The following is a 17,400-nucleotide window of genomic DNA, read 5'->3' as shown; positions in this document are numbered from 1 at the left end:
GGTAGAACTAATATAGTCAAAAATGGCAATCTACAGATTCAATGCAATCCCCATAAAATTCCAACCCATTTCTTCATAGAGTTAAAAAGCACAATTAGCAAATATATTTGGAAAAACAAAAAAAACCCAAGATATCGAAAACTATCCTCAACCATAAAAGAACTTCTGGGGGAAAAAACATTCCAGACCTCAATTAGTTTTACAGAACAACAGTGATAAAAATTATATGGTATTGGTACAGAGACAGACAGGTAGAACAGTGGAATTGAATTGAAGACCCAGAAATTGACTCATACAGCTATGATCACTTGATCTTTGACAAAGGATCTAAAACCATCCAGTGGATACAGGTAGAATGTGCAAAAATGGTGCTGCTTCAACTGGAGGCCAGCAACTGGAAGAAAGCAAATTGACCCATTCTGATTGCTCTGCACAAAGCTTAAGTACAAATGGATCAGGGACCTCCACATCAAACCAGATGCACTCAAACTAATAGAAGAAAAAGTGGTGAAGAGTCTTGAACACATGGGCACTGGGGAACATTTCCTGAAGAAAACACCAATGGCTTATGCTCTAAGATCAAGAATCAAAAATGGGACCTCATAAAACTGCAAAGCTTCTGTAAGGCAAAGGACATTGTCAATAGGACAAAACAGCAACCAACCGATTGGGAAAAGATCTCTACCAATCATACATCTGATAGAGGGCTAATATCCGAAATATAAAAAGAAGTCAAGAAGTTAGACTCCAGAGAGACAAATAACCCTATTGAAAAATGGAAACCGGGAAAGGGAATAACACTCGAAATGTATATAAAAAATACTCAAGTTAATAAAAAAAAAGAAAAGAAAAATGGGTTACAGAGCTAAACAAAGAATTCTCAGCTGAGGAATATCAAATGGCTGATAAGTATCTAACGAAATGCTCAACATCCTTAGTCCTCAGGGAAATGCAAATCAAAACAACCCCGACTGTCCACCTCATAACAGTCAGAAAAGCTAAGATCAAAAACTCAGGTGACAGCAGATGCTGGTGAGGATGTGGAGAAAGATGAACACTCCTCCATTGTTGGTGGGACTGCAAACTCTGGAAATCATTTGGATGTTCCTCAGAAAATTGAACATTGCAGTACCTGAGGACCTAACTATAACTCTCCTGGGCATATACCCAAATGATGCTTTAACATACAACAGAACACATGCACCACTATATTCATAGCAGCCTTATTTATAATTGCCAGAAGCTGGGAAGAACCCAGATGCCCTTCAACAGAGTAATGGATACAGAAAATGTGGTACATCTACACAATTCAGCTATCAAAAATAATGACTTCATGAAATTCATAGGCAAGTGGATGGAACTAAAAAATATCCTAAGTGAGGTAACCCAATCACAAAAGCACACATGGTGTACACTCATTGCTAAGAGGATATTAGCCCAGAAGTTTGAATAACCCAAGATAAAATCCACAGACCACAGGGTGCTCAAGAGGAAGGACAACCAAAGTGTGGATGCTTCAGTCCTTCTTAAAAGGGGGAACAAAAATATTCATAGGAGGGGATATGGAGACAAATTTTGGAGCAGAGACTGAAGGAATGGCCATTCAGAGCCTGCCCCGCCTGGGTATACAGCCAATTTATATACAGTCACCAAAACTAGACAATATTGATGAAACCAAAAAGTGCATGTTGACAGGAGCCTGATATAGCTGTTTACTGAGAGGCTCAGCCAGAGCCTGTCAAATACAGAGGTGAATGCTAGCAGCAAAGGATTGAACTGAGAACCAGGTCCCCATTGGAGGAGTTAGAGAAAGGACTGAAGGAGCCAATGGGACTTTCAATCCCATAAGAACAACAATACCAACTAAGCAGAGCTCCCAGAGACTAAACCACTACCCAAAGACTACACATGTGCAGACCCATGCCTCCAGCTGCATAAGTAGCAGAGGATGGCCTTCTTGTACACCAATGAGACTAGAAGCCCTTGGTCCTGCCAAGGCTGGAACCCCCAGTGCAAGGGAATGTCAGGGGATGTGGGAAGCAGAGAGGTGGAAAACCCTCATAGAAGAAGGGGAGGGGTATAGGATAGGGGGCTTATGGCTAGGAAACCGGGAAATGAAATAACATTTGAAATGTAAATAAAAATTTTATTAAAAAAGAACATAATAGTATTAGTGTATTTCATCAAAGGAAAAAGCACAATTTGATGACATTCTTCCAAATATATAAGAATATTAGAAATAATTTTAGATAAGTCGCAAAACCTGACAAGGATCAAAGTCTTTATAGCACATTCTAATAGGCCTGAATTAAGTTGATATCAGACACCAGATATTAGGGAAAAAAGCAAAAATAGGCAAAGAGACAGAGGAGAGAGAGGAGAAGAGGGATAGAAGTAGTGAAGAGAAAGGTAAATGTTGAAGACAGGAAGCTACTCATCAGTGTCTTCAGTGAACATAGATTCAATGACATCACCACAATCTGAAAAGCTCAATCCAATTGTACATTAAGATTATGCCTTATGTGGATCCCAGGATCCACTGAACATCATGTGAAGAATTAAAGTAAAAGTCATAAACATAAATTCACAGATACATTATACCACATGAAGAAAATGAAGAATGGATGCTATAGGTTTATCTCAATAGGCAGAGAGTCATTAAAACTCTGAACCTGTTCACGGTAAAAATTCAGAACAAACGTCATACAGCAGTAACATGAAACAATGTATTGCAACACACCCACTGTGCCCATAACATTCAACAAGGGGGATAATGAGTTTTGTGTGGAGTGGTTGCAATGGAGCAAAAGTGCCACATTAACTACTAAAATAATAATGGAAATTACAAATGAAACAATCAGAGGGTGCAAAGAATCCAGGGCATCCAAGTTGGAAAGGAACGAGTAAAATTGTCATTATTTGATGCAATGACTTATATAAAAACAACCTCAAATTCTAAGACAAAAGTTCTTAGGAAAAATAAATTCATCATCATTACAAGAAACAAAATCAACATAAAAAAAACAGACAGCAAATGCTGTCCCTGACTTGAATATTATATACAATGTGCATGTGTGCAATTACTATTGCTCCAGTAACTTGGGTTCTCCTCCTCCTTCCTAAATTAATTTTCCTAAATATGACGAAGTCAAGGGAACAACGCTCTTGGTAGAGTCTAAGCTCAGTGCTTTACTATTTTTAAAAAGAATAACAAAAGTCATCAGTGAAGTCAAGAAGAGATGTAAAAATGTTAATTCTGTACCCAGTAGATTGCATCGAGGACTGTAAGTCAGAAAATGCAGATACATCTGTCATGAGAATGTACATCTTTAGGTATTAGATTCAAACCCCTCCAAACAACAACAACAACAAAAAAAAAAACAAAAAAAACAAAAAAAAAAAAAAAAAAAAACAAGTGCTTGTTCAAATAATCCACAGTCTGGGCACTATTTTATTTCTTATGTTTCTTCCTATCCTCACTTCATTTTTGCTGTTTAAAAACATTTTTCAGATACTATGAATGGAGGAACATGTCATATACAGAAGTGAGTTAGCAGAGCAGGATGCACAGGCCCAATTCTGATGGACTTTCTATTCTAAAGAAATTGAATAGAAACGAGAGATGGTATAATTAAGGAAGACAATTATAGATTATCTAAAGAGAACTTGAAAAGAGAATAAATGATCAATTGAGCCTATTTTTAAAATATCCTCTAAAATTAATATCAAAAGGAAATTGTTAAATATTGGCTTATCTTTTTTTCTCAAGTGCTTAATATAACTATTAAAAATCAAGACCGATGTCTTTGTAAGATGTCCCATGTTGCCACATCTGATTACCTCATTTCACTCCCTTCTGGTAGAAGGAGAAAACCAACTCCTCTTAGGTATTCCCTAACAATGCACATACCTTGGTTTGCAGATACATATCAAATGAATAAACTGCAATTGAAAACAAACATTTTGGCAATTAAAACATTTGAAAGCTCATATCAAGTATGCTGACTAAAGTAATATTAGAAATATATAGCTTTATTTTTATGACATACTATTTCTCTTGTGAGGATTTTCAGAACATAGATAGATATAAAACTATTAAGTAGTGTTTTGCATTTTAAATTAAAACTCTAAGTAATGTTTAAAATAAAATTTCTAAATTATAATAATCCAGTTTTCTTGGTATGGGTTGGATATAGCATTTTACACATACACACAAACACACAAACACACACACACACACACACACACAATGTACATTAGTTGTTGAGAACTTTATCCTTCTCAGTTCTGTGCTCACAGTTGTTACTATAATTATTCTGAAATCTAATTTCCATTATTCTGAAATGAATTTCCATTCCTTGTAGGACCTATCTGATGAAATTGCCAATGATACTATGAAGCAAACAGCTACTTTTCCACTAAACCATTTTGTGTAAATGATACAATTAAATATTTTTGATATGAAAATATTTATCAATTCTCCATTAAGTCATGATTTGGACAAATTCCTTTGTTCTTTTTACCTTCTGTTTTAAATGAGATTAATCCACATAAAATGCCCAGGGGCACCTAACCCTTACCTCTCAGTATGCACAGAAGTACTCGTGTGTTTGCATCTACTTAGTTCTAACTGTAATAGCTTTTGTCTATAAGACAAAACAATCCTTACTAATCTCACAATAAATAGCTATTGTCTGTGGCTCTGAATTAAAGAAAAGAACAGAAAAATATAATAGCTTTCATCGATTCAAAATAAGCTGTAATGGTCCCTTTGTAACTATTTTAATTATTTTAAGACAAAGACTTGTTACAAGAAAATATTGCAAAATCATCATTACCATTCCTAACTTGTTCACTGGAAAAACAACTCCTTATATTTATTTTTACTTAGTATTTAATTTTGTAAATGTATTTACATGTGGTTTTCATTGAGCAAATGGCATTGCAAATCAAATTTATATAACAGAATAATCTAAGTCATGTAAAAAGCAATTCTTTCTATAATTTTAATAAAGATTTGGCATATGTGGCCATTAGGAAAATATTTTATGTTAATATGCCTTTATAATGTGAATAGGCTTGTTAAGATGACAGAGTCTAAATGGAGGAAAACTGAAACCAATGTACTTTCTACTGCTGTTTATTTAAACTGAACAACAGGGGGATTCTATGAGCAAATATACACCTTCTTTTTTCTTCTCTTAAAAATTTATGTGCCTGCATGTATGCATGTGTACTACATGCATCCAGAAGCCTGAAGTGGCGAAAGAATCTCAGACTCTGTGGAACAAAATCTAACAGGTAGTGGTGAACCACCAAATATAAGTGCTGTAGGTCTACCCTGGGTCCTCTGCAAGAGTAGCAAAAACTCATCGTTGGAACCATCTGTGTCAAACCTCCTCACATTCCATAGGGATGGAGGGGAAGGATACACGTTTTCAATCACTATTTTACTCCAAATGTCACTACTTTGACGCTAGTGCACCATACACCATTCTGCTTTTTCCTGTTGATGTAGAAATATATATATAAAACAAACAAATGAACAAAGCTTAAGGAAAACAGAGCTTATTTTGGAATTCAAGGTAGCAGGAGTTTAAGGCAACTTATTACATGCTGCCCACAGTCAAGAGGAAGAGAGAGCTAAAGTGCATTGGGTATGCCCTAGAGGAGAAAACACTTGCTGTGCAAGTGTGAGAACAAGAATTTGGGTACTAGAACACTGTCACCCACATAAATTCTGGGCAGGCATAGACTATCTGTAACCCTAGCACGTGGTAGCAGAGACAGGATTCACAAATGGAAATTGACTCAATTAAATGAATATGAGTTCAGAGTTGTGTAAGGTATCTGTCATGAACAGAGTGAAGAACAGTCAAGGAAATCACTGTACATACCTTTTCTTTCACACACATGTAAACATGAGTGCATACAACACACACAGAGAGAGAGAGAGAGAGAGAGAGAGAGAGAGAGAGAGAGAGAGAGAGAGAGAGAGAATGAGAGAGAGAGAGAGAGAGAGAGAGAGAGAGAGAGAGAGAGATTCCTGCTCAGCTATTTAGTTTTAATATAGTTCATGACTGAAGCCCGGGGAAGGTTGCACCCTCCTTTAGGCTGGGTCTTTCAATATTACTTATCCTATGAAGAGGATACTGAGAGACATACTTAGGGAGCAACCCACTCTAAGTAATCTGTCATACCTCTCTCTGCTTTGAGTCTTATCTCCTAGGCATTTTCAGATCCTTTCTATTTGATAATCAACATAATTATTGTTAGTCCTCTACCAAACTGGCCCTGCTTCTTTCATTTGACCAAAATAGTTAAGTCATAATACTTAATTATTTAACAGTTTGCTTTCCATGATTTTAGTTACCCATTGTCAATGTTATATGGGCCCAAGTATGAGTGTGAGTGAGTGTGTGTGTGTGTGTGTGTGTGTGTGTCTGTGTGTGTTTAATGGAAATTTTCCAAATGCTATCCATTTTGTCACTGTACATATTTAATAATTATTCCATTTTATTATTTGTTCGTAGTAATATTGACTGTGACAAGCTGATAAACTACATAAAAGTATTCATATATATGAAATCTGTGCATAAAATTTTCCTATTTATTTGTTGTTTTAGGTTTGGAGTTGGAGTTTTAGAATGTATTCCCACAGACAAAGTAATACTACCTTACATATTAGAGTATAGGAATTGATTATTCGTCTTTGATAAACAACTTGAACATTCTCTGGTCACTCCTGTGGTTCTCTACTGAGATTAGAGATTAGAAAAGCAAGAAATATTTTGGGGAATCAGAAAGGAACAGAACCCTTGTATCTCCCATGTCAAGTTAAAGCCTCTCACCAGCCAAGAGAAAAAAGATTCCAGGACAATTTGCAATAATCTGTGCAAAGGCTGTTAATATAGCATTAATGTTCCTTTACCTACAAATAGTATGCTAAAATAGCAATGAACTAGTGTAAGGCCTAAACCTATTATGATTTTTAAATGAGGTCTCACTCTTCTCCTAAGAATCTCATAAACGAAATCATTAACTTTGATTGTAATGAAGATAACCTCATATCCTGCACCTCTACTTTAACCTTGTCAATTATAATTTTGCCCTGTGTATCTCAGGGTACTTATAAATCATGACTTAAGTTCTTTAGTAAGTCTTGGCAAATATTAGCATCAAACCAAATAGAATTAATATATGGCTATTGTAAAGACAGTGAAGTAGGACACTTCTTTGTTAAGCCCAGAATTCATGCAAATACATTATACTCTTTCTGAGTGTCTTTTATTCATTCTGTGTCAGCTCTGTGTTGTATTCTCCTTAAATAAATTCCAAATATGTTTATACTGCCTTGTACTGAAATTAATTTTGTTAATCAAAACTTCTGGGTGTGGCTGAGACGAGGTCCGGCAACCTCAGTAACTGGAATCACACTCCATCCTTGCATATGTGAGACTCTGACGTCCTCTGCTTTGATTCAATGCCAGGTCCTGCCCTTCTATGCCACTAACATTATACTCTGAGGAAATCAAGTTCTGTGAACAAAGAATTGTTTTCCTCTAAATTCTTGAAAACACATTGCATCTCTTGAGTCAGCCATACAGACTCATGTTTTAAGGCAAAGACATCTAAGAAGGAAAAAATATAATGAGGAGGAAAGAAAGGAAGAGTGAGTGAGGAAGCACTGTATATCCACACAAATTTTACTTGGAAGCTATTTTTTATCCCACATTAATTCTAACATAGTGGAAATAGGGTAAAAGATAACTTAGCAGTTCAGGTTATTTCTCCTTCTCAAACTAACTTTTACCAGACAGATAAATAGAAAGATGAATATAAAGTAATATTCTTCAAATTGCCTTCACAGCCCAATGTGTAAGTGTGTCTCATTGGGCACTGCAAAATCTTAACAAATAACGTGTGTGTGTGTGTGTGTGTGTGTGTGCGTGTGTGTCATTTGTGTGAGTTTGTGTGTGTCTGTGTGTGTCTGTTATGTGTGTCTGTTATGTGTGTGTTTGTGTGTGTGTGCATGTGTGTGTCTGTTATGTGTTTGTGTGCTTGTGTGTGTGTGTGTGTGTGTGTGTGTGTGTGTATAATGAGATTATAAGCTTCAACCAATAAGTAGAGAGTTTGCTGTATGATAATACATTAATTGACTCCATTGAGTCAGGCAGTGCAGTTATATGATTACTAACCCATAATTAATAAAGGTCCTTAGATTCTGGGTCCTTGTTTCTTTCTACTTCTGTTTCTTCAATATTCCTACTGACTTCAACATGATGTGCAATGTTATATTTTCACTGGAAATGATCACTTTTTGTCCTTTCTCTAATGACTAGTTTTATACATTAAGGAGAAGTCTAACATGTATATTCAGTTATTTAATTATGAAATGTCTATCTTAAGCATTGCATATTCATTTCTCTAAGAATAGTGTGTGTTTTGAAAACCACAAATGAAATTCTCTATGGCTGAGTGGCTGACCACAGAGGGAGATATGAACATTTAAGAGAAATAACAGTTTACTCGTTAAAGCTTAAAGCCACATTTTAAAAAATTGTATATTTTTTAAGATTTTGTAAGTGAGAAATGAGACACTCATTCTCTGGGCTGTTAAGCCAATTTGAAGAACATTACTTCAAAGTCAATAGTCTTAGAAACAAGTGTTATTTAAGTCATATCTCATGAAAAAGTCAAGGAGAGTGTTGAAAGTTTAGTGTCAAAGAAGAAAATTTAATGGAAGAGAGAAATGCAGCAACAGATACCTGTTTAGATATGTGGAGAGGAAGGAAACTGTTGACCTCTCAACACCGCAGCAATAGATCTGAGGAAAAAGTGCACATGATTGTTTCCAGATAAAGAAAGAGCAATAGATCAAAATAATTGCTAATAGGGTACTAATTTGAGAAAAGATTGAACACCACCAGAATTGAGCAAATAATGTATCATTCTACCCATTTGCAATCAAGGATGAGCTTTCAAAAATGAAAAAGAAAAATACTTTACCTACAAGCCTAACCTCCATCACACAGTTCTTGATAGTTAACTGGGAAAAGAGTTCTATTCTGGTCCTGAACAGAATGTGGATGCTTCATTCTTTCTGAGAAGGGGGAACAAAATGGACTCCAGCGGGGAGTGCAGACAGGATGGCAGGGACAGGCCATATTATCCTGGCTCCTGAAGTTCTGAAACAGCTCTTCCTGTATCCAGTGTTACTTTGTTATTTTGTAAACTTACAATTGAGGATTGCTCATGGTTTTGTGTGTGTGTGTGTGTGTGTGTGTGTGTGTGTGTGTGTGTGTGTGTGTGTCAGACTACTGTAATTGTAAACATATCTCTGGTTCCCATTAAAAATCATCATTTTAGTTTTAAAAAAAGAAGGGGAACAAAATATGCACAGGAGCAAATATAGGGAAAAAGAGTGGAGCACAGACTGACGGAAAAGTCATCCACAGACCGCCCTACCTGGGGATCCATCCGATATGCAGTCACCAAACCCAGTCACTATTGCTATTGCCGAGAAGTACTTGCTCACAGGAGCCTGATATGGATGTCTCCTGAGAGGCTGCCAGAGCCTTACTGATACAGATGAGGATGCTTGCAGCTAACTATTCGACTGAGTTCAGGAACTGCATTGGAGGAGTTAGAGAAAAGACTGAAGAAGCTGAAGGGATTCCCATAGGAAGAATTACAATAACAACCAACCAGACCCCCTAGAGCTCCCAGGGACTAACCCATCAACCAAAGAGTACACATGGAGTGACCCATGGCTCCAGTTGCATATGTTGCAGAGGATGGCATTGTCTGCCATCAATTGTCTTGGTCCTGTGAAGGCTTGTTTCCCCAGTATAGGAGAATGCCAGGGTGTTTAGGTGGGAATGGGTGGTGGGAGGAGGCATTCTCATAGAAGCAGAGGGAGAAGGGTTGATGGAAGGGCAATGGGAAAGGGGATAACATGAAATGTAAATACATAAAATATCGATTTAAAATGCCAAAAAAATTCACTACCTTACCACCCTGCTGATTATCACCTTGGTTAAGGAAGTCCATGAGAAAAAAGTGTTGCAGGACTGATACTTCCTCAAGAAAAAAAAACGGCATGAAGATATCACTTCATTTCAAATGTCAACAATCATTGCAGAAGACATGGTTCTGTCAATTGATGGATGAGTCTCTGAATGGAAGATTATGACAAGAATTTCCTCTAGATGTCATTTTGTTTATACTAATAAACTTGGCATGCAAGGAATTTAGGTGTTAGAAGTTATGAAATGTGATATATTTAGCTATGTAAATTTTCAAGAAGATAATAAGTTACAGCTATATTATTTTGAATGATAAAATTGCAATCACCTTAAAAAAGAATACAGATTTATAGCTGATTGTGGTGGTGATGGTATCTTGAGTGTTTAAGCTGTAAGAGGCTTCATGATCACCATGGATCAGCAATAATGAATTACTCTATCAATGACAATAGAGGTCATTTCATAATCTTGACTATCTGCAATCTCACTTCAGTATCCAAAAGACATTGCTCCTATGGTCACAGACTACACATCCAAGGAAACCTGAAATCACATAAACAAATCCTATCACAAATCAGTCTATCCCAATATCTTCATAACTGAACTTCAAGCACCATCTATCCAAGTACAGAGCAGCTAAGACAGGACATTACTTATCTTTGTCCTCAGACAGCTCTTCTTTTATGAACAGTACATTCTCCTTTGACCACTGATTATAACAGAATGTTACTCCTCACATGGTAACTTCTTTAGTGTTTCAGAAATGAACACAGACTGGGCTGCACAGCTCCACATTTAATACATGGTGCCCTATGTTGTACTGTAGAAGCTTGTCTACTGAGTGCTCTTAGCACATTGTCTTTCAGAATTGCATCACTCCATTTTCTGTGAGTGTCAATATCCCAAAACTTGTCCATGACAAGAGAGCAACTGCCTTCAATCTCAACTTGAGATGTTTTGAAAAAAATATCGTGGTTATGAATGTATTTGACTTAGCATTGCCAGTTGCTGTCCCTGAATCACAGCTCAGCTTCACCCTTGCTCTTCAACAGGTTTTGATCCCAAAGTCCCTTCCTGATGAGTTTTTCACAAGCTCATCTTTATTTTAGAAACTTCTTTGTGGGAGAAGTCTTATTCATGCAAAAAAAGTCAAACAGTTAGCTAGAATCTTATCTGAAAAGTTGTAAATATTAACTGTTATATGTATTATTCATGGTACATTTAATACAATTTTGTTGCATATTCAGTCCCATAGTATCTTGCAAAGAGTTAGCTATATGAGCAATGTCTGGCCCTATCCAATCACTCATGAATCTACAGGGCACTTTACAACTGAATAGGTATTTTTAGAGGAGGGAAAAAGGAATACAAAGATGGAAATAGAATCTGGATTTTGAAAATAATAAATAAACACACACAGATGTAATATTTAAACTATTAATATAGTTAATTAAAATGCAGTTTAAGTGACAAATACTTAAAATAGCTATTTCATTCTTTTAAATAGTTATTTAAAATTAATATTTTAATTAAATTTTCATATACTCTTTTAAAATTCTTTTAGAATTTATTTTTTATTTTGTACAAATTTTATTTTGAAAGAATTTAATGATTTATAGGGAAGAACTGCATGCACATAAGTGTTAAAGTTTAAATTTCTCTTGAACTAATTTAGCACAATGTATATCAGCATCCCAAAGTAAAATACCTTTTACCTTATGTTTATTTCATTTTAAAATCCACCAATAAAAATATGACCACTGGATATTCTAGAAACACCGAATCTCAATGATTGCAGAAGAAAATATTTATGTCTCTCTGGACAGAACTCTAGGATTTCATAAAATTCTAGTTATATGGGATGGTCAGATGAGAGCATTCACAAATATATCAAATAGATACTATGCACACTTATTCTTTAATTTATTAGAATAAAATATATCTTTCTACTCCTAATTTTCAGTGTTAAACCTTCACTTAAAATATTTAGCGTGCTTGATTTATCCAAACAGATTAGTCATGATATCTTCAAGTAATACTTGATTGTTTTTACCTACAAGTCATGAAAGATGGTAATGTAATGTATAATAAAAATATTTGTCTGTGATTCATCCTCTAACTCGATCAGAGGCATCCTCTTTACCTCCATTATCATTCCACTGTGCGCTCATACGAGTCTGATTTGAATGTGTTATATCCAGCACCATGCTGCCCAGGTACTTGGCTTGGTTTTAGAAACCTCAGTATACACCATTATATGGGTCTCACATCACACTGAAGTAGTGATTTCTTTTGACATTACTAGTTTATAGGTAGATAACATTAGATATTAACTATATGACTTGCCAACATAACACAGCAAATAGGTAACCAAAGTTCTTGGTTGCCAACTTATGATCATAAAAATGATAACACAAACACAATACATAAATTCTTCACTTTAGGCTTTAATTGTTTTGCCAGCAAAATACTATTTTTTGATCTTGGGAAAAGTGCCCTGTCATGACATTTATTGACATGTACTGTTTGACCACATACTGCTTATCATTACAGTTTAAGGTTTTAGGCTTTCAAAGTCAATGAAAAAAATCTCTCAATGGCCTAATACCAATTTTTATCTGTTTCATGCAATATCATTCTATTAAATGTTTAAGACTTTCTAATAAATTTGCATTTTATTTCGACATACTCTATATACCAACATAACATGTGTTTTTGTTATCATTGTGTTAACCTATAATAAAGAAGGGGTATGTGAATGTTTATTTCTATGATCAGTCAGTTCATTTTAGGCAACAACTCTCTTCCTGCTAACAAGTTCTTAACTATCATGGCTTCAAGTTGTTAACTCTAATCTTGTCATCTTTAATTCTTTTTGTTATGAATTTTTTGGAAGAAGATAAGGCTGTATCAGCTGGTGACTTCAAAATATGCAAGAGAAGCTTTAATGTATATCTTCACTATTGGCCTGAAAAAGTACATGCAGACAGCTCCTAGGCTGTACACTTGAAATCTCAGAGAGAAGTTATAGTTGTTAATTATCACTTGTAGTTCAGTAAATCTTAAAATAACATGTATATTATTTGCTGAAAATGGCTTATGAATTATCAACAGTTATCATTTCAGTTCTTAAAATCTAATCAATTTATGTTTATATTATTATAGAATATTTTTAAAGCTTTTACAAATATATTATGTTTATTATATAGTGGAACACTTGACAAGTAGATTACTTTAAAAAGGAACCAAACCCACAAACAGTAGATAAACACTTATAAAACATGTTTCTCACATATTTCTTAAGGAACCCAAACAAATGTTTGATTATTGTCCTAAAAAACTACTGATCAATGAGTTACTAACATTTTCACTAAATACTAATGAAAGTAAAAGATAATAACAAGTTATTGGAGAATACAAAGGAACATCATTAAAGATACTATGATGATCAAGCTACAACCAGAGACTCAGAGGTTAAGTAAAGTGGAAGTCTCTAGAAGGGAAGGAGGTGGCTAATACTACTACAGGAAAAAATAGAAAATACTTTGCATGTAGACTTCTGGTACATAGGGACTGGAACAGGAATTTTAGAAGGAAAGGTGGAAGAAGAAATATGGAGAGAGACAGCTTGAATTGGAGAGAAGTGAGGAGGTGGTGTGGAAATATGATACAGTAGAGACTTACTAGAGTCAATGTGAGTGACCCTATGGAGGACTATTAGAAATACAGATACAGAATCTGAACTGACCAATTTTGTAGCCAAGCAAAGCTTTCAGTTTTGGACCTGAGTTACACTCAGTTGAGTTATTATTATTATCCCTAAATAATCCAGGATAATTCCAGGACAGAAGGCCACTCTGAAAATTGACAGTGGAGCCCTTTTACAGAGGAAAGATCCATATAACTAATTGATCATAGAAAGGTTGATCAGGTGCATTCATAGATCCTGATAGTACACATTAGAGTACCACAAGAAGGTAATCTGTAGGTTTTGGAAAAAGAAACCTGCATATCAACCCAAACACAAAACCCATCACCAACAATAAGGTTTGCCTGAAAGACATACTTGTCAATGGTGGTACAGCAATTGTGGGAATGACTAAGCAATGTCAGTTTAACTTGAGGATCATTTCTTAAGAGGCAGTCCATTCTGTACACTGCCTGGAAGTCCAAGAACTAAAGAATGCATAGCTCAGAGATGTAGGGTAGAAGCAAACACATATAGCAAAAGAATTGATGACATAAGAAATAACCAATGAGATATGATAATATTCTGATATACACCTATCATGGAGCTTTGTCCCGTTACCATCAGAGGAACTTCCTGCAGCAAATGGGAGCAGGTACAGAGAATCACATTAGGCAGATTGAAACTGGAGGTCTCCTTTCGGTCCCCACTTTGGAAATTAAGGAATCCACTGGAAGAGTTAGAGGAAAGATCTCAGGAATCAGGGGCTAGACAATAACAGAGCATGGCCCACTGAATGAACTGAGCAAGACTCATAATGACTCAGGACTCACAGAGACTAAAGTTGCAACCACAGGGTCTCCATGAATCTGCACTAGGCCCTTTGCACATATGCTAAATTTGTTAACTAAGTGTAGGACTCCCAACAATGCAAACTGTTATTTCAATGACTCTATTACTCCTGGTGGGTTGCCTTGATGTTGGACTCTCGAAATGAGGACTTTGCCTTGTTTTATTGTGTCCTGTTTTTCCCTGTTTAGCTGTAGTCTTTTGAAGGCCTTCTGTTTTCTAAAGAGAATATGGAGAGGGAGTGAGTCTAGGAAAGAAGCAAGATGGAGAGAGGATCTTTTAGGAATAGGATGAGGGAAAACTGTAGTTGGAATGTATTGTATGAAAAAACAATTTTCAATAAAAATCAAAAATAAGTCTCTGCATATTACAAAGAAAAATAAAGAAATATTAGAAAAGATTTCATTTTATAAAATTCAAAGCTTCAAAAATTGGATAAATTAAAAGAGTACCATTTTCTAAAATTGAGATACCGAAATCTATGTATCACTGATTGCTGACATCCTAAACTTAAAAAAGTTAATTTTAGACTGAGATGTATTCTATAGAACACTTGAGTCATAAATTATAACAAATTTCCTTAAGAGTATAGAAATGAGTATATTCTAAATTATACTAGGAGTCCTCCATTGCTCAAGTATCATAAGACAAAGGCAGGAAGACTACAGATAAAGATGTTTCATGAACATATATGCAACATTACAAGCTATGATGACACACTGTAATCAACACTGAGGAAAAGCTCTCCTCCACAACAATGCATGTCACTGTCAATAGTAGCATGAAGGAACACTCTGCTTACAGCTTCTTCAAGTGCCTCCTAAGACACATTTTATACATCCACTGAAACTGAATGTTACATACATTCTAGAATATCAGGACAAACCTTATAATTCCACAGCATGGCTTATAGTTTTGTTTAAGGTACAGAGTGTATCACAAGAAGGTATTTTTAAACTATAAAACAGTACAGTACTTTGATAGGTGTTTCTGATAAATTTGCTAGCCCTTTGTTTTCCACCATGGTTTGGTGACAGAAGCACAGTAAACACACATAGACTGATAACCCAAGGCATTAGGATCAAATTATGTATCCCAAGCTGGTTTCAACCCCATCCTGATGATACCTCCAAAACCAGTTATGTGGTCAAATTTCACTTAACATTTCATTTCTACTCTTTTAAGAACATAATTCAAATATATTATTATATCGAATAAATTTTAACAAATAAAAAATATGTATGTTTAAACAAGACATTTTATTTTATCATTGATCATACCTGAGTTAGTTCATTAATATCTACAAGTCCATTACTGTCTGCATCAAAATACTTGAACATTTGATCCACCAACGTCTTCTTCCTAGAAATGTCATCGCTGTTGGGATTCTCATTTTCTTGTGTAATGTACTTTTGATTTTGTAAGTCTAAAAGCATACTTTTCATTTTGCTGTATTCAGTTGTCATGCAGTTGTCTCCTGCAACAAAAAATGTTTGAGTCATTTTAGAAGCTATCTTATTGAGAAAAATATTTTAATATTTAGAATTTATGCTATATAGGCAAAGTATGAAATACAAAAATTTAAATTCCAATTTTGTAGACATTAAAACATGGAAAAAATGAATGAACTGTTCCCAAGGTGCTAGAAACTTCTTTCTGCCAAGGTGGCAAAAATTTACTATCTTTTTTCCTATGAGAAAACATTAATATTTGAAAAACAACTACAACATAACGTGACCAACTGGCTATGGAGATTAAATTAATTCCCTCAGTTTTTATTTTAACAGCTCTGCATTGATAAACTCAGATATGCATAAGGTAATGGGAAGGGACTGAAGAAATTATCTGGCTTTTAAGAGCACTTGCCTATCTTATAAATAACCAAAATTAATTACTGCTTCCCCAAACCAGTTGGCTCACAATAAACTGTTACTCCAGTTCCAAAGGTTCTATACTCTATACCCTGTCCTGACCTCCACACATGTAACACTCAGGAGCACACATGCACACACACACACACACACACACACACACACACACCACACAAACATACATACACATAGATAAAAATAAAATAAACCTGTTTATTTATTTTTTTGTTCCATATAAGTAGGCAAAGGGTCAGAGTCTGCCTGATTTTGAAATAAAAGTTATTTCTATCTGGCTCTACAATAAGTATACCACCTTACACAAGATTTACTTAAATATATATTTAAAATATTTTGACTTGTTTTAAAGAAACTCTCCCATGTTACAATCTGTCAGTATATATTTTAACATTTTCTTTCTTCATGTGGAAATATGCTTAAAAACACTAAGCTCAGATTAGGATGTGTCCATGTGCCTTTCTTTACTCTCATGATATCCACTTATCCCCTTTAAATTACAAGATTGTAATATAATAATATGTTTTCTTTTTAATGTAAAGTTTCAACTTTGCATACCTCTTCTCTCAGCTAGAATTAATTGTAATAAACATAGTTAACACACTTCAGTGTCTCTTGTGTATAAATGTTAAGAATAGAAGCATTATAATCAACTAAAATAGTTCCATATCTAATGTTTCTTTCCAAACCAGATCAAAAGTTAAAATAATAAAACTGCCCCGGTGTTTTTACTTAATTATTTCACAAATAACTTAGATTTACACATTTCTACAATGAGGTGTATAGAAGTAGAATATTGAAAGATTATACATCCTTGTGACAGGAAATGTGCTACAAAATTATAACATGACACTGAATAGTGTGGTTATAAATGAAACAGTAGTTGTTTTATTAGAGGGAGTTTTATGGCTTATTTTTACTTTAAAAACTAGATTTATAATTGAGTTGC

General features: G+C 34.9%; 1 protein-coding gene across 2 annotated transcripts in view; it reads right to left on the bottom strand.

Moving 5' to 3' along the window:
* Positions 1-17,400, bottom strand: part of Fstl5 (follistatin-like 5) — a 654,395-nt gene that overhangs the window by 317,989 nt on the left and 319,006 nt on the right. For both annotated transcript variants that reach the window (NM_001271195.1, XM_087628612.1), the window contains 1 exon segment: positions 15,846-16,042. In NM_001271195.1, coding sequence (NP_001258124.1) covers positions 15,846-16,042 — 197 coding nt within the window.

The sequence above is a fragment of the Rattus norvegicus genome, chromosome 2, assembly GCF_021556685.1.
Source record: "Rattus norvegicus strain SHRSP/BbbUtx chromosome 2, alternate assembly SHRSP_T2T, whole genome shotgun sequence".
NCBI classification, from domain to species: Eukaryota; Metazoa; Chordata; class Mammalia; order Rodentia; family Muridae; genus Rattus; species Rattus norvegicus.
Note: the sequence above shows the minus strand (reverse complement) of the source record. Positions and strands in the feature narration are given on the sequence as shown.